The sequence below is a fragment of the Rhinolophus hipposideros genome (assembly GCF_964194185.1).
Source record: "Rhinolophus hipposideros genome assembly, chromosome: 6".
Taxonomy (NCBI): domain Eukaryota; kingdom Metazoa; phylum Chordata; class Mammalia; order Chiroptera; family Rhinolophidae; genus Rhinolophus; species Rhinolophus hipposideros.
The window spans coordinates 100456316-100474936 of NC_138052.1; the positions used below are offsets into that span (position 1 = coordinate 100456316).

The 18621-nt window shown below is 55.2% G+C and overlaps 1 protein-coding gene across 6 annotated transcripts in view; it reads right to left on the reverse strand.

Annotated features, from left to right (window-relative positions):
- ANKMY1 (ankyrin repeat and MYND domain containing 1) overlaps window positions 1–18621 on the reverse strand; it is a 50911-nt gene that overhangs the window by 27318 nt on the left and 4972 nt on the right. For 4 of the 6 annotated variants that reach the window (XM_081050720.1, XM_081050719.1, XM_081050722.1 and 1 more), the window contains exons 1-6: window positions 17088–17251; window positions 14922–15065; window positions 11399–11871; window positions 9247–9463; window positions 8699–8863; window positions 5228–5610 (exon numbers count right to left, since the gene is read on the reverse strand). In XM_081050720.1, the coding sequence (XP_080906846.1) occupies window positions 5228–5610; window positions 8699–8863; window positions 9247–9463; window positions 11399–11871; window positions 14922–15065; window positions 17088–17129 (1424 nt within the window). In that variant the 5' untranslated portion in view covers window positions 17130–17251. Of the gene's footprint in view, window positions 1–5227; window positions 5611–8698; window positions 8864–9246; window positions 9464–11398; window positions 11872–14921; window positions 15066–17087; window positions 17252–18621 lie in introns of those variants that run through there. The other 2 variants (XM_081050721.1, XM_081050723.1) reach the window with 2 other exon arrangements.

Here is an 18621-nt window from a genome sequence, read left to right on the forward strand (position 1 = left end):
CACACACTGTACAACGCACACCAGTACAGATGTGCACACACACTGCACAACACACACCAGTACAGATGTGCACACACACGGCACAACACACACCAGTACAGATGTGCACACACTGCACAACACACACCAGTAGAGATGTGCACACACTGTACAACACACACCAGTACAGATGTGCACACACGGCACAACACACACACCAGTACAGATGTGCACACACACTGCACAACACACATACCAGTACAGATGTGCACACACACTGCACAACACACACACCAGTACAGATGTGCACACACGGCACAACACACACACCAGTACAGATGTGCACACACTGCACAATACACACACCAGTACAGATGTGCACACACTGCACAATACACACACCAGTACAGATGTGCACACACACTGCACAACACACACACACCAGTACAGATGTGCACACACACTGCACAACACACACACCAGTACAGATGTGCACACACTGCACAACACACACACCAGTACAGATGTGCACACACTGCACAACACACACATCAGTACAGATGTGCACACACACTGCACAACACACACAGCAGTACAGATGTGCACACACACTGCACAACACACACCAGTACAGGTGTGCACACACACTGCACAACACACACACCAGTACAGATGTGCACACACTGCACAACACACACAGCAGTACAGATGTGCACACACACTGCACAACACACACCAGTACAGGTGTGCACACACTGCACAACACACACACACCAGTACAGATGTGCACACACTGCACAACACACACCCGTACAGATGTGCACACACACGGCACAACACACAGCAGTACAGATGTGCACACACAGCACAACACACACCAGTACATATGTGCACACACTGTACAACACACACCAGGACAGATGTGCACACACACAGCACAACACACACCAGTACAGATGTGCACACACTGTACAACACACACCAGTACAGATGTGCACACACTGCACAACACACAGCAGTACAGATGTGCACACACACTGCACAACACACACAGCAGTACAGATGTGCGCACACACTGCACAACACACACCAGTACAGGTGTGCACACACTGCACAACACACACACCAGTACAGATGTGCACACACTGCACAACACAAACCAGTACAGATGTGCACACACTGTACAACACACACCAGTACAGATGTGCACACACTGCACAACACACACACCAGTACAGATGTGCACACACACGGCACAACACACACCAGTACAGATGTGCACACACTGCACAACACACACCAGTACAGATGTGCACACACAGCACAACACACACCAGTACAGATGTGCACACACTGCACAACACACACATCAGTACAGATGTGCACACACAGCACAACACACACCAGTACAGATGTGCACACACTGCACAACACACACATCAGTACAGATGTGCACACACAGCACAACACACACCAGTACAGATGTGCACACACTGTACAACACACACATCAGTACAGATGTGCACACACTGCACAACACACACATCAGTACAGATGTGCACACACAGCACAACACACACCAGTACAGATGTGCACACACTGTACAACACACACCAGTATAGATGTGCACACACACTGCACAACACACAGCAGTACAGATGTGCACACACACGGCAAAACACACACACCAGTACAGATGTGCACACACACGGCACAACACACAGCAGTACAGATGTGCACACACAGCACAACACACATCAGTACAGATGTGCACACACTGTACAACACACACCAGTACAGATGTGCACACACACAGCACAACACACACCAGTACAGATGTGCACACACTGCACAACGCACACATCAGTACAGATGTGCACACACAGCACAACACACACCAGTACAGATGTGCACACACTGTACAACACACATCAGTACAGATGTGCACACACACTGCACAACACACAGCAGTACAGATGTGCACACACACTGCACAACACACACAGCAGTACAGATGTGCACACACACTGCACAACACACACCAATACAGGTGTGCACACACTGCACAACACACACACCAGTACAGATGTGCACACACTGCACAACACAAACCAGTACAGATGTGCACACACTGCACAACACACACACCAGTACAGATGTGCACACACACGGCACAACACACACCAGTACAGATGTGCACACACTGCACAACACACACCAGTACAGATGTGCACACACAGCACAACACACACCAGTACAGATGTGCACACACTGCACAACACACACATCAGTACAGATGTGCACACACAGCACAACACACACCAGTACAGATGTGCACACACTGCACAACACACACATCAGTACAGATGTGCACACACAGCACAACACACACCAGTACAGATGTGCACACACTGTACAACACACACATCAGTACAGATGTGCACACACTGCACAACACACACATCAGTACAGATGTGCACACACAGCACAACACACACCAGTACAGATGTGCACACACTGTACAACACACACCAGTATAGATGTGCACACACACTGCACAACACACAGCAGTACAGATGTGCACACACACGGCAAAACACACACACCAGTACAGATGTGCACACACACGGCACAACACACAGCAGTACAGATGTGCACACACAGCACAACACACATCAGTACAGATGTGCACACACTGTACAACACACACCAGTACAGATGTGCACACACACAGCACAACACACACCAGTACAGATGTGCACACACTGCACAACGCACACATCAGTACAGATGTGCACACACAGCACAACACACACCAGTACAGATGTGCACACACTGTACAACACACATCAGTACAGATGTGCACACACACTGCACAACACACAGCAGTACAGATGTGCACACACACTGCACAACACACACAGCAGTACAGATGTGCACACACACTGCACAACACACACCAATACAGGTGTGCACACACTGCACAACACACACACCAGTACAGATGTGCACACACTGCACAACACAAACCAGTACAGATGTGCACACACTGCACAACACACACACCAGTACAGATGTGCACACACACGGCACAACACACACCAGTACAGATGTGCACACACTGTACAACACACACATCAGTACAGATGTGCACACACTGCACAACACACACATCAGTACAGATGTGCACACACAGCACAACACACACCAGTACAGATGTGCACACACACGGCACAACACACACACCAGTACAGATGTGCACACACACTGCACAACACACAGCAGTACAGGTGTGCACACACTGCACAACACACACATCAGTACAGATGTGCACACACTGCACAACACACACATCAGTACAGATGTGCACACACACTGCACAACACACACATCAGTACAGATGTGCACACACAGCACAACACACACCAGTACAGATGTGCACACACTGTACAACACACACCAGTACAGATGTGCACACACTGTACAACACACACCAGTACAGATGTGCACACACACGGCACAACACACACACCGGTACAGATGTGCACACACACTGCACAACACACACATCAGTACAGATATGCACACACTGCACAACACACACCCGTACAGATGTGCACACACTGCACACACACACAGATGTGCACACACGTACTATGCACACAGCACACATACACTGACACAGGCACTCACTGTCACACAGTCACACAGTGACACAGATCACACACATATACACACCAGCACACACACACACACACAGAGTGGCACACACACAGACACGCACATCTTACGAGGCACACAGAGCTGGCCCCACGGGGCGCTGTGCCGAGAGCTGGGGGCCGTGTGAGTGCCAGGCGGGTGGGCTGGGATAGCAGCCCCCTGGGAGGGAGGAGGTCAGGGAGGAGGGTGCCTGTGGTGAGGAGCGGAGCAGGCGGTGAGAATGGCTGAGGGTGAGGGTAGGGGGCCGGTGTGGCCAGTCGTGCTGACCCCAACACCAGCACAGAACCGGGGCGGGGGGTGGAGGAGAAGAAGTCCCTGGAGAGCCAGGTCTGTCTAGAGCAGCAGTTCTCAATCTTCCTGCTCCTAACACCACTTTCCACTCTTAAAATTCTTTGAGGACCCCAAAGAGTGTTGATTTATGTGGGTTCTATCCTTCTATGTCTACTGCACAACAAATTAAAACTGAGACTTTTTTCAAATGCTAATACCTTTACAAAGTAACTGTGGTAAACCCAGTGCACATTACATAAAACATTTTTCTGGAAAATGTGTACTTAGCTGCACTGGAACCCTGCCCCGCGAGGGGTCCTAGCCCAAGGAAGCCTGTGACATCGAGACTTGGTCATGTGGACAGCACTGCCTCACGGAGGTCGTCCCAAGCCTCCCGGTGCCGTGGACAGTGGGTGCTGCATGAAAATGCTGCAAACCTGATTTTCCCTTGGGAGCGGGGATGTCATCCCTGCAACACACACGGTAAACTGTGCTCCGTAAAGCGAAAGGCTGGCTGTTCAGAAGAGGGCGTGACCCATGTGCCAGCCGCCGCTCTGTCCCACGGTGGCCCGTGGAGAAGGACTGTGACTGTGCAGCTCCAGCCACCGAGCACTGTCTCCCTCCGCAAAGCCTCTCCTGCGGTTGGAGGAACAGTGCTTCAGTGTCCTTCCCTGGGCACACACAGTTAGAGGCGTAGGCTGGCCGGTCAGGATTTAAGAAACAACTCACTTCTACTGCTCCATTAAGTGCATTTCCAAGTGGAACACATTGTCTTGTGCACGTGGGCATGTGAAGGAACGCGGTGCAAATGTCACCCAGCTGTCCCACAACATTCGGGATCACAGTGAGAACCCTGTCACCCTGCAGATTCCCTGAATGGGCCTGAGACACCCAGGGGTACATGGGCCACTCTGAGAACTGCTGGTCTAGACTGCGCGGACAGGGCTATGAGACGGCTGAGGGTGAGGTGCACGTGTGGGTGTACGTGGCGGGGGCGAGTGCGCGGCGTCAGGATGAGGCCCTATGTGGCACCCACCGCCTGTGGGCCAGTCTAGGCCCAGTTCCTAGACTCTCCCCCGCCCATCTCATGCTGTAGCCAGGCCCCCAGCACTGAGCCACCCGAGGGCCCCCAGAAGGGCCACCAGGGCTGCCCTGCAGCCTCTGACGCATGCTCTCCTGGGGGCCAGGGGAGTGATGTTGAGCATGCCACACCCCCCTGCCCGCCTCCGCCCGCCACCGCCCACCCACCAGCACCTACTCCGTCATGGACAGCGCCATCTGCCTCATGGTCCCTTTGTCGGAGCTGGTGTCGCCAAAGGAGGGGACCTGAAGCATGCTGTGGGCCCAGGCACTCTTCTCCAGGATGTCCCGGGAGAGCTCAAGGGACAGGTTGTACACACACAGGTTGGACTTGAAGCTCGTCTCATGGCTGCACAGCGTGCTCCTGTCCAGGTCCCCCAACACGTTGTTCAGGTCGCTGACGCTGCCCTTCGGCGATGTGGACTCCCGTCTCTGGGAGCTGCCCCTTGGGTCGACGGACTCCTGGTTGCCTCGGGCGGGGACCAAGGCCTCATAGTAAAGCGAGTCCGATTTGCAGAATAAAGAGGAATGGTTTCGAGCTGCTGAGAGTTTTGGAGCTTCCTTTGGAAAGCACCCAAAAAAAAGACCATCGGAAGGAAGAAGTAGAGTGACAACCCCATTACACACCTCCTGTGGATGGAGCTCATCTCACGCAGGGAGTGGCCTTCAGAGCACCTGGGCTCTGCCCAGCGCCTTCCGGGGAACCCTCAGAGGGGGCGCAGATGCCTCAGAGCATCACACACAAACCTGGGCCACGCGGCGGCCACCAGCCACACACAGACTGAGCCCAGAGTGAGACCTGTCCAGCACTGGTTGCACGGAAGTGTGAGGACACCGGAAAGATGACAAATGTCTCCGTGGTGGTCGTCATACTGGCTACACCCCGCAGTCAGAGACTCAGTACACACCAGATTGAACCAAGTGCATTACTAAAGTTAGTTCCACCTTTCACCTTTTCTGTGTGGCTCCTCGGAAGATTTAAGTCATTCGAGGGGCTCCGTTGTAGCTCTGAGGGGGCCTTGCCCACCCTCTTGGTCCCACAGCCTCCCTTCTCCAAGGGGGGGCCCTGCACCAGTGTCAGCACCACCAGTCCCTGGGCCCCCTCCCAGACCCACAGAGGCGGAAATGCCGGGGGTGGGGCCAAATTACTTTTTGTGATTGTTATTTTGGTAAAGGGCCAGACAGTAAATAGTTAAGGTTTTGTGGGTCTGGGAACCTCTGCCCCAACTACACATATCCAGCCCCAGGTGGCACATAGGGATGACAGGGCCGCCTTCCCACGCGGCTTCATCTACGAGGACAGCCCTGCTAGGTGCCCCCACGCTCGCTCATGGTGCGAGCCGCTCTCCAGTGCAGCCGTCAGAGCGCCTTGTCCCCACAGAGGAACAAGAGCCAGCTTCTCGAAGAAACAGGTGACAGGGCGCTGAGAGGCAGACGGAGGAGACAAGAAGTCGTCACCAACCGTAGGAGTGTGTGGACTTGCTCGAGTGTGAGTTCACTTAAGTCCCTTCTCAGGGACTACTGAGGAGAGACCTGGGGGAATGAACACTGATGGGACGTCAGCGACACTAAGGAAGGCCACTTGTGTTTTTAGCTGAGAGAATAGGGTCTGTGGTTATGTTAACAGAGAAAGAGAGAGAGAGACACACAGCGGGGTCAGGTGGGGAGTGTGGACGAGCCCCCTGGGAGACGGGTCGACAGATGTTCATAGCACTGTTATCTTTTGTGCATATCTAACATTTTTCAGAATAAAAAATGTAAAAACAAAGTAAGGGTGCAATTTCTGTAAGAAATTTAAGATGAGAATTAAAAGACTTCGTGGACTCCTGATTCCTTCAGCAAGAACGAATTTCCTCCAAGTAAACGAGGACTCCCTTGGGTGCAGGGTCCCTGAGGACCAGCAGCCCCCTCCCCCCAGGATGGGTGCTTCTCGCCTGTCCGCCCACCCTGCTCCTTCCCCTGCTGGCTCCATGCAGACCCTGGAGGCCACGCTCACGGCCCCTGGGCTGGAGAGGCTGTCCAATCCCAGAAGCTCCCACTGAAGGACCAGAATGACCGCTACCTCTGTTCACAGGGTCACCTTTGACCTTGAAAGTCAGTCATTCTTATATGTGAACAACTTCTGACTAAGAAAAACAGAGTATACAAACCAATTAGACACACACAAAAAAAGCAAAGCAGATATCACAGCCCTGGTTTCCAAACCCTCTCCCTTCAATTTTCTGCCACGCTCTTGTCAATCTGACTGCTCATAGCAGAGCGTCTGGAAACAGCCTGAGTGTGGTGCCCTTGAGAGCTCTACCAAAAAGGAAACACAGACACACGCGCTGCAGGCGAAACCTGCACCAGGCCCCGCAGGACAATGGCTCTGGGCCTGCTCCCCACCACACCTCTCACCACGAGGTCAGGCTCAGGGCCTCCTTCAGCCACTCAGGACTTCAACTTGAGAAGTGGGGACAGATGGAGTGTCTGGTAACCCAAGAAACTGCCTGCCAGGGGCACAGGTCGGATGGTGAGTAAATGTCTTTCCTCAAGAAAGAGATTCCGGAGACTGGGAGGGCGTGAGCGATGAACAGAGACCTGTCTGGCCAAGGGGGCCTTTTCCCGGTTGAAGTCGCCATCTCAGCACCACACAGGAGGCCCCCGGCCCCCCATCAGAGAAAGCCCTCAGCCCCTCCAAAGGCTGCCGGGTGGAATCAGTCCATGCCCGGCCAGCCTTGCGTGGCTGACAATCAGGGTCAGGGTCCAGGGTCTGCTCCTGAGGGCTGGGGAGCCTGCCCCTATGGGTGCAGCCCCTCTGCCCACATGCAGGACACGTGGACACCACGTGTGCCCTGCACCACAGAGAGTTGGGCCCTGTGCTGTGAGTTGTCCTCGAGCCTGGACTGGAAAGGGGGCGGATGTAAGATGGTGCCACGGCCAAGCGGAGAACAGTTTGGAGGTTCCTCAACTGATGAAACACAGGAGTATCACGTGACCCACCACTTCTGGGCACAGTCACGTGCCACTTAACGATGGGGACACAGCCTGAGAAATGTGTCATTAGGCGACTTGGTTGTGCGAATACCAAGGAGGCACTCACACCCTGGATGGCACGGCCTGGCATGGGGCCGCCCACGGCACACCCACGGCACACCCACGCCCTACAGTACATCACTGTCGCACACGCGTCAGCGTTGGCCCGAACGCCGTCATGTAACACATGACTGCATTTCCCCACAACACCCAGAAGCACACGTGCAAAGCAGCATTTCCCAGGGACCTTCCGGGCAGCGTAGCTCACAACAGGCAGAGGAGGGCCTCCCAGCCCCCTCCCACCGTGTCTCCTCTCCCGAGGTCCCCTTTTCTCCAGGAGGGGTCTCCAGCCCTGAGCTGCTGTGCACATGGCTCGTAAGGACACATGTCCCTAGGCTGTCTGGCAATGAGCTCAGAAAACCTTCCTGAGTGTGCAGGCTCCGCCCCTCTTCCTGCTTCCCCACCACCTCTACCACCAGCCTTATTGTCGTTCCACCCCATCTGAACACGGTCTGTGCAAGGAGGGGGAGGCTGGTGGGCAGCTGGGACGAGAGACAGAGGGATGGACGGTCGGGGCCGGGGGAACGGTGGGGACAACGGACGCTGGGCCTCCCGCGGGTGCTGACAAGCTGACCTGGGACTTGGGCACCGTCCTCTCGGCCACGTTGGGCTGGAAGGACCTGGTCGGGTAGTAGAGGAGGAAGCACATGCTGAGTGGTGTGAGGCCCTCGTCCGTACACTTGTTCACATCGGCCCCGCTGTCCAGCAGCAGGCTGATGATGTCGGTGTGACAGTGAACCTGGAGGGAGAAGGCGAGCCTCAGGAGGACGACAGGTGCCCTCAGCGAGGGGCGAGAAGGGCACCTGACACTCACTTGGGAGACAGCCTCCCCCAGGAAGGCCCCATGCCAGGCCTGAACTGGGAGTGACACAAGCTGTCACTCAGGCTTGGCAAAGGGACAATGTGACACGTGACTGAGGCATGAGAAGATCGACGTGCCCCCAGCTCCTCTTCCACTTGACCCTGTACGTCTCAGTTAGGGGCTGGGAAGACAGTGGGTTCACAGAGGGGAGAAGGGAGAAGGGACAAGGGAGGGTCCCCACCCACCCGAGGTGCCATCACTCAGGGCCCTAAGGACGACCCTGCAGCCCGCACTGGCACGGGGGAGTGGGAGGTGCTCACAGCGGCCGCAGCAAGCACAGTGTAGCCCTGCACATCGGCCACATCGGGGCTGGCAAGGCCGTCCCTCATCACCCCGTAAATCCAGTCACAGTCCCCTTCCTCGGCCTTTAGGATCATCTGCCTGGACAGCTGCTCCTTGGGCCCGGGGCGCGCGAAGCCACTCCGGTCCCCCTCCAGGATGGCCCCCATGTTCCAGCTGGTGTGCACCTTCTTGTTCCTGGCAACACAGGAGCTTCCGTGGGGTGAGGGCAGCTCTGGTCCCAAAACCGACCACCAACGCAGCCTCCCCCTCCCACTCTTACTCTCCTAGGTCCTTGCCCCCCAAATGCCCTCAGCCCTCTTCCCTCCCCTCACCCTGAGCCCTGGGGGCTGCCCCGCTGGCCAGCCATGGTCAGCGTGGACGTGGCGCAGTGGGGGACACAGCCTGCAGGTGAGGATGATCAGGCCAGCTGCCAGCCCTGAGTGGTGGCTGCGAGGAGGCCTCGTGCATTCCGGCTTCATCTGGTCCCTCCGTGTGCTGGGAAAGGCGCTCTCCCAGCAGCCCTGAGGGAAGGCCAGGCACACACATGGGCCCGGCACTCGGCACTGAGCACCCGTGCTCCACCTCTGCTCATTCACTTTCCTGCTTGAGCAGAGAACATGCAAGTCCCATGGCTCATTCACCACACACACCAAAGCCTCCTGTGCACATAACATCCATCCTAGTCCAGAACCTGTGGTTTATGGGAGCTTCTGTACCCACCAGTCACCAACGATTACAGGCTCAGCTCAGTTTGCATGATGCATGAATGGATGGATGGATGGATGGATGGATGGATGGATGGGTGGATGGATGGATGGGTGGATGGATGGATGGGTAGATGGATGGATGGATGGATGGATGGATGGATGGATGGATGGATGGATGGATGGATGGATGGATGGGTGGGTGGGTGGGTGGATGGGTGGATGGATGGATGGATGGATGGATGGGTGGATGGATGGGTGGATGGATGGATAGGTAGATGGATAGATGGATGAATGGGTGGGTGGATGGATGGATGGATGGATGGATGGATGGATGGATGGATGGGTAGGTAGATGGATGGATGGATGAATGGGTGGGTGGATGGATGGATGGATGGATGGATGGATGGATGGATGGATGGATGAATGGGTGGATGGATGGATGGATGGATGGATGGATGGATGGATGGATGGATGGATGGATGGATGAATGGGTGGATGGATGGATGGATGGATGGATGGATGGATGGATGGATGGATGGATAGGTGGTTGGGTAGGTGGATGATGGATGGGTAAATGGATCAGTGGTTGGGTGGTTGGGTGGATGGATGGATGCCTAAGCAGACACTCATGCTCACAAAACATGCATTCTAAAACAGTTTAGTTATATCTGAAGACAAAGTTTAAGAAGGATTAAAATATTCTCGAAAATTTTAACTTAAAAAGTCAGTTTTTCTCTGGTGGATGCTAAGTTGCCCAGGGCTGTGGGTGTGGGGGCATCTGTGGAGAGCGACAGAGCAGCTCCGACCTTTCCCAGCCATCTTTGGAGAAGCCAGGGCCCGGCCACCCCCAGCCCTGCTCTCCCACCTGTGGCTATCTGGCCAGATGGGTGTTAAGGCATCATGGGACTAACTCGGGTGGACCTTGTGCAGGAACTTGACCATCTGGTCACAGACATGACCCTGCAGAGCTCTGACCTACACATTAGAAACACGCACAAGGTCCCAGGACCAGGACATGAAGTCAGCCCCGTGAGCTCAGGAGTTCACACTGCCCCATGTGCCCTTCCAGGCCCCACTGCGCTAGCGCCCGCCCTGGCTCCACTCCCACCAAGCAAGTTCCTGACCACTGCTCGCCACCCCACCCCCGCCCGTCCCCAGCAGGCCAGAGGGACGCGGCATCCCCATGCCCGGGCCAGGCTGGCCCTGCACAGCCCTCCCGCACTCAGCATGCAGCCCACAAGCCCCAGCACGGCCCTCCCGCCGCCTTCCCCATCCTGCTGAGTCCCTCCGTCAGAGGCAGGAAGCGCAGCGTTTCCCCTAACCTGACACACAACCCTGAAAGCCACTCAGCCAGGCGCCAGGGGCTGTCAGAGGGGGAGCGGGTCCCCAGACCTCGGTGGGGATGACCCGCAGCACTGATCACCTGAACTTGTAAACTTGCTTATGCATCTTGATCATTAAAGGGGTCTCGTTTCTGACAACCCAGGGTTCTCCGTCCTCTACGAGCGGAGGGACGTCGTGGCGGAAGATCCAGGCATCCAAATCTTCACGCAAAGAGCGGGTCAGGGGCATGTGGCTGTGGTCGGTGGAGTAGATGTGCGTTTCCGGAGGCAGAGTTAGGTCGTCGTTCAGCAGAAACCGCTTATAGTCGTAGAAAAAAGGGTCCTGCTCCTCATGCAGGTCCCATTGCATGGTCTCCTCGGCCGTTAGGCTGAGTCTGGCGGGACAGTGCGTGAGGAAGGCCTTGAACTCGGGGAAACTGCATAGGGAGAAGCTGCTGGGAGTCTCCGTGCACAGCTTCACCAGGTTCTCCCGGAACCACAGCCCCACATCCTGGCTGCCGTCAGGGTGGGTCTCCACGCCCGGCCCGAAGCGCTCGTCAGCTTTGTACAGCCCCTGCGAAACAGAACCCAGCGGGTAGCGGAGAGAACTCAGCGGGGCGGCCTACTTTGCCACCTGATTCTTAAAATCCAAAGAAGAAAACGTATTTCTAAGAAATGCATTTGATCAATTGGTACTCACTGGTCTTAGTATGCCCGAGGCACAGGGACCAAAAGCAAATGTGTCGCTAGGGAACGATCTGGTGGATAGAGGTGGCGCTAAAGGCTGGCGGGCAGGTGGGGACATGACCGGGCTCTCAGGGTGGAAGTGCGTTGTGATGCCACGAGGGGCTGGTGCTTCAGCAGCGTATGGGGTGGAGGCACCAGCAGGTGTGAGGGAGGAGGAAGGACACCCTGGCTGCCTGGGAACCCAGCAGAGTGCAGCACTTCCTGGGCCTCTCTGGATGCTTCCACCAGATGTGGAGAGGGAAGAGCCATGAGGGCCAGAACAGAAACAAGGAGCCACAATGCGGCCCCCACAACAAGGGAACCATCGCAGGACCAGAGTTCCGCCCAGGAAGCACAGAGAAAGGCCGATTCCGGGGAAGTGATCTCTCCTGAGATGGCAATGAAGGATGCCTGGAGGTCATGGGAGGGCAGAGGAAGTCACCTGGGCCTGAAACAGTGGGACATACACATCACTCCCTGAGCTGTGCCCGCATCTGTGAACAGGAAAGGCAGCTCCCGTCTCAGCTCTCCATCTGTCCCACACACCCGTCCAGGTACCTCTGGCTGCAGTCCCGGGGTGTGGCACCACGGAAAGGACGGATAGGACATAAGGCTTCACTCTGCATGGCCCCACCCACAAGAAGTTCCCAGTCTAGAACATGTGGCAGAAGGTGGAATGAATGAGCAAAATGCACTGAGGGTGACTTCTTGTGCAAAGAGGTTGGGGTACAGGCAACAATCTGCAGAATGGCAATGGGACACGAAGTGCCACCAGTCTGTGGAAGTGGCCCAGTGGGGTGGGAGGGAGGGTGGGGTGTGGAGAGAGGTGAGGGGAATGGCATAGGGAGAGTGTCATTGGGCAGGTGTGAAGCCACAAGATTGATGGGCCTGGAAGAAAGACTAGGGGCAGAGCAAGAAAAGGGGGTGCAAGGCAGGGGAGGCAGGCAGTGGAGGAGCAGCAGCTGCAGGTCTGTGCAGAGTCCAAGGTGCCTGTATCCCTGAGCCAAGGGCTCCGGGTCTAGAAATCTATCGTGAGGAAGTAACCTGTCACCCAAGCTCTAATCACAAGTATGGTCACACAGTGCTCATCACAGCAGCAAAAATGCTAATGAGCCAATGATTAAACAAGGAGGGCCAGTCCACGGCATGCAACCTTTACGTTTTCTGTTTTTGATAGCTGTTTACTTTTTGAGCAAACACTGTCTCTCCCAGAAAAGCATCCCAAGATCCCCGGCAGAACATGGCAGGATTCATGAGGCAGGCCACGACCGCCGCCCTGCCTGGGGGCCGTCCCCGCGTCACATCCTTCCCACGAGAGGCAGGAAACCCAGGGGAGTGTGCTGTATGGGAGGGTGGTGTGTGTGCATATTTATTCAACACCTGTAAATGTGAAGCTAAGACTATAAAGCATCAGCAATGACGAGGGAGGAATCAGAGGGAAGAGAAAAGGATGGATGCTGACTCGGGGGGAGAGGGGGGTTTGTTTGCTAGATTTGACTTTGGGAAAATATCAGGTTTTTAACATAATTACAAAAAAATTTAAAGCTAAATTCTAACAGTAGAATCCTAAAACATGAAGGCAAAAAAATGCACCCATAAGAATGGCTAAAATTTTAAAAGCTGACGATACCAAGTATTGAAGAAGATATGTAGAAACTGGAAATTTCATATAGTGATGGTTGAAACGGACAATGCCTTTAAAAAGCACTAGGCAGTTTCTCGTACTTACTACACACTTACCATATGATTGGTCCCTACTCACAGTATTTGTCCAAGTGGAAATTAAGACTTACGTCCACATGAAGACTGGTAATCAAAAGCTCTTAGCAGCTTTAGTCACGACGGCCAGACACTTGCAAGAACTCAAATGTGCAGCTAGTCGTAAATCAATAAAAAATGTCTTCTATCCATATGATGAATACTACTCCATAACGTAAAGAAATTAACTACAGAAATGTGCATAAATCTCAAAAGAATCACGCCCTGAGCCAGAGAAAGCAAAGATCAAATACTACGTACTGTATGATTCCGTTTATATGAAATTATAGGAAAGGGGAAACGACTGTGGCGAGGAACAGGTTAGAGGTGGTTAAGGGCTGGAGGGTGGGGTGGGAATCGAGTAGGGAACCTGGGAGTGGGGTGTTTACACACACACGGACAGACAAAACCCCACATGTACGTGTGTGTGCATATAACCTGGAGACCATGCACACGTGTGCCAGCCGGGGGTGCTAAGCTGTGGAGGCACGAAGAAGGGGGAAGCTCTCCACCCACACGACTACACACGTGAGACACTAACTCGAAGGCTACGTATCGTGTGATTCCGTGGACATGGCCCTGTGCAAAGGCCACGTTACAGGCAAAAAGGCATGGGACGAGGGCTGGGGGCGGAGGGGAGACCTGGTGCCCAGGGGCACACGGGACTGTGTAGGGAGTGGAGCTGCTCTGAGTCTTGAGTGTGGCCGTAGTCTGTGCCTCCAAACATTCAGAACTGTATACTAAAGCGGGTGAATGTCACTGTAAGCTGTAGTAAAAGAAGCAAAAAGGTGTCTGTATTTGCAAAATCAGGAATGGTCTCCAGAAAAAAAAAAGACAAGTTGCAAAACAGTAGATACATTGACCCAGCTCACGTATAATAAGTAAACATGTAGCTGCATTTACTGTTCCGTCTAAGATACATACAACTTGCTAATGTTGCGTCCCCTGCTCAAGAGACTTTCAATTTCTTCTCGTTTTGTTGTCATTTTCACTTCCATGTGCCATATTATTGGTATCATCATAATCATTAAAAATTAGAAACCAACTTCCCCAGAACCTAAATAGCGTTTTGTCCAGTGGCCTGCACACATGGCAGCCCCACCCCCTCACCTGCACACACACGAGGCCTTGTCCCCTCACCTGGAAGAGACCTGTCTTCGTGTACATGGTGCCATAGCCTTCTCGGGAGCTGAGGTAAAACATGCCAGTGAAACTGGAGCCGTCTGGCCACGTGTAGGTGCCAAAGCCGTGACAGTGGTCCCGGTAAAACTGCCCTTGGTAGGACTGTGGACAGAGAGCTGGGTGACAGGCGTGTCTGAGCAGCTACCCCTCATGACCCAGAGCCTTACAGGACAGGCTCTGGCTGAGCCACCGCCTGGCCAGCAATGAATGGGGACTACTGCGATGGTAGCCTCATGGGGTGCTTTGCCACAGGGTCCCCTTCAAGTTTGGGTGACCAGTGTGACAGAGCTGGTCACCCAAATCACACAGAGCAGGTGCCAGGCGGCCAGCCCCCGGTGGCCACACTCTCCCTGCCCTGGCACAGGTGGAGGTATTGGGGGCGGTGTCAGAAATTCCCAGACATCCTGTCAGCAAAGAAGGGCCATGGCCAGGTTGCTGCCCACCTTGAGTTTGGGCAGGATATGTCTCTACTCAGCTCCAGCCAAGGCTCAGCCCTCACCCTGCCTGGCTCCCGCTCAGGTTCAAGGCAGCAGCCTCCAGTCACCAGCTTAGCCCTGGTGGGGATGGGGAGGGGGCCCTGGCTGGGAACATGGGTGTGGCTTTGACATTGAGGCCATGGATGGGCCTCTGTCTGTGTTAGGGGTGGGCCTATTGCGACCCCTGCACTGGGGCCCCAGCAGGAAACAAGAATGTGATGCCCAATCGCCAGAGCCAACTGTCCTGCCTGTCAGACCGCCTCGCACCCAGAAGCAGGCTGGGTCGGCACGCAGTCAGCCGTCCGTGCTAGCAGACCACTCTGCACGGAGGGGACGCGGCTGTGGCCTGCTTCGATGTCCCTTCTCTTTCCTCTGGCAATCGAGATGACTTCCCACAGGTTTTTCAGTGGGCCGACACTACCCCCCCAAGCACATGTGACCCAGCCTGGCCAGCCAGAGGACTCCCGACCCCTGGCCACAGCCTTAATTTGAGTTTGGCCATGGGACCCATCCCCAAGCCAGACAAGTATACTGCTGGGGCCTTTTCTCACTTCCAGAGTGTGTGATGCCACCCCTGGGGGTTCACCAGATGATGGAAGGTCAGTCTTGCCCCACCCCGCCCATGGAGATGTGGAGAGAGAGGGCCTGGTGGGCCTTTAGAACCCCTGGACCCGGCCACACCGGGGGCTACATGACCCTGTGATGCGCTTTCAGTTACAAGAGTCAACAAAGGCCCTCTTTGGTTTCAGCCAGGTCTAATTTGGGTTGTCGGTTACTCCTCCTGGCAGTGCCAGGGCACTAGGCTGGGCATTGCCCATCTTCTGCCAACATTCAATTTGCACGATGTCATGGGGAGTATAAGAGCCCACTCAACTAAAAACTCCTACGTTGCAAGTCATCTATGTAGGACAGCAAGAGGAACATTTAACCCTCCGCAGGAAGAGAGTTACGTCCACCCCCCAGCACTGGGGCAAACGTCTCCACACTTCCCTCCCTGGGCCTCTGCACAGACGGAGGCCTCATCTGACCAGCAGAGTGGACATGCTTGGTCCTGTGGGTCAAACACAGTTCACGTGGTCGAGGTCATTGCTCAGAGCGCCAGCCCCCTTCCTTCCAGCCTCTGGGGTTCACAAGCCGCCATGGCCTCACAAGCACTGCTCGGTGGACCCAGAGGTCTGTGCCAGGCAGTCACAAAGCTGGACTTCACTTCAACGCCCCCTTGCTGTTGTCTTCCTTCCCGGGGAGAACCCAGGCAACCTGTCGGTAGGACAGGTCGATGGGCCCAAACCTCCCATCACCGCGAGGGCAGCTGTACCACTGGGCAGCACAATTTGGGGTAAATGAAAATTAGTTGAAGACTAAAGAAACAAATGCTGATCAAGAGTCAGTGCTCGAATCACTAAGGTCCTGGTGCCCTGCATGCATTGACAAGCTCAGCACGGGCTCAGGTCCCTGCCCGCCACCTGTCCTGGTCACAGGAGGTCTTGGGGCACTTTCCAGGCACGTCTCAGGTAGGACAGACATTAGCCTGGCAACCCTCCCGTGATGGATCTCCGAGTTCACAAGACAACAGTCTGAGTAGGAGAGGGGCTGCCCTGCTGCCTGAGCCCTGGGGGGAGGAGGGAAGGAAGCAGCAGAAGCCAGTTACCTCACCCGTAGGCCACGAGAATTCTCCATATCCCAGCTTCATGTCCAGCCCGAACTGCCCCTGGTATACGCAGCCGTCCTGCCACTCCTGCACACCTTGGGCGAGCTGGAGGTAGGCATCCTTCAGATCCTGCTCACTAAGGGGGCCCTCAGACTCCGCCTCCTCCTCCGGGGCCTCTGGGACGTCCCTGGGGGGTAAGGGTGGGGGGTGAAGGGCAGGAGGGGAGAACCAGGCTGGCTGAAGGTCTCAAGAGCGACTGTGTGCTCAGAACCACACTCTATCTCATTCCATCCTCCCAGCAGCCCCCCAGGCAGATGCTGCTGCTTTCCCTCTTTTCAGAAAGGGACACTGAAGCAGAGAGGGGTGGCGACTGCCCAGGGTCACACAGGAAGTGGAAAGCACAGTACGTGTGTAGCTCTGTCTGCCTCACCAGGGTGAGGACCAGGCAGTGGAAGCAGATGGCTGCCCCACTCCAGCTGTTTGCTGGGTGAGCTTTGTCTCCTCCACGGGCCCAGGGTGCCCCCTGCAGGGTCTTCTCTCATGAGCTGGGCAGGAGGCCGACACTGGGCAAACCTGCATGGACCCGTGAACAGTCTGAACAGGAGAGGGGGCTTAGGGCCAAGGGATGATCTGAGAGCAGCTTGCGGGGCAGCAAGCAGACGTGTAAGGCAGTAAGAGGATGTAGGGATGTGTGGGCACTTGGCAAGGGGCAGGGAACACGGACCAGGGTGGCCGGCTTCTTCCCTGTTCTTGCCCTGACTTAAAGTGGCCCCACCCCCGCCCTATCACACACACACACACACACACACACACACACACACACACACACGTCTCTGCATCCTTCCCCACTCAAGTCCTCTCTGGGGACACTGCCCATGGGCGTCTGTCTAGACTGGTGCTGCTGTCTGGCCTCACATAGCCTGGGAACCCTCGGACTCTGAGTCCCGCCAGCAGATGGCTCTCAAAGGCCAGCCGTGAGCCACAGAGGCTTAAAGCACGTGCCTGACCCAGGGGCTTCGGCTGCTGTAAACACAAGACCCTCCGTTTGCCACGTTGGTGTGTGTCTCCAGGAAGAAGCCAGGAAGGATAGACTCCCACATGCAACAATGACGAACTGTGGGGCTTCTGATGTTTTTCTCTCTTACCTGTGATTATGGACTGAATTGTGCCCCCCCCCCCCCACATTTCATATGTTGGAGTCCTACCCGCCCCCTCACAATGTGACTTCACTTGGAGGGACAAAACAACTTTTAGCGAGTTAACACCTTCCCCAAAGCTGGATCCCAGCTACGTCTGTTCCGCAGGGTCACAGTCAGACCTCCCTAAGAGAGGGTCCCACACCTTTGGACGAAGAGCGTGGAGCTCCCCAGGGCCCCGGGGTCCTCAGAGGCAGCAGACTTGCTGCTGCTCCCCTGCAGCTGGTCACTATTTGGGACTTCACAATATACAGCTGAGGAATGACCACCTTCCATGGCTCTCGTCCTTGAACTGGAAGCAAAGCCAGAGACCCACATTAGCTTTCAGGGCTCCTGGC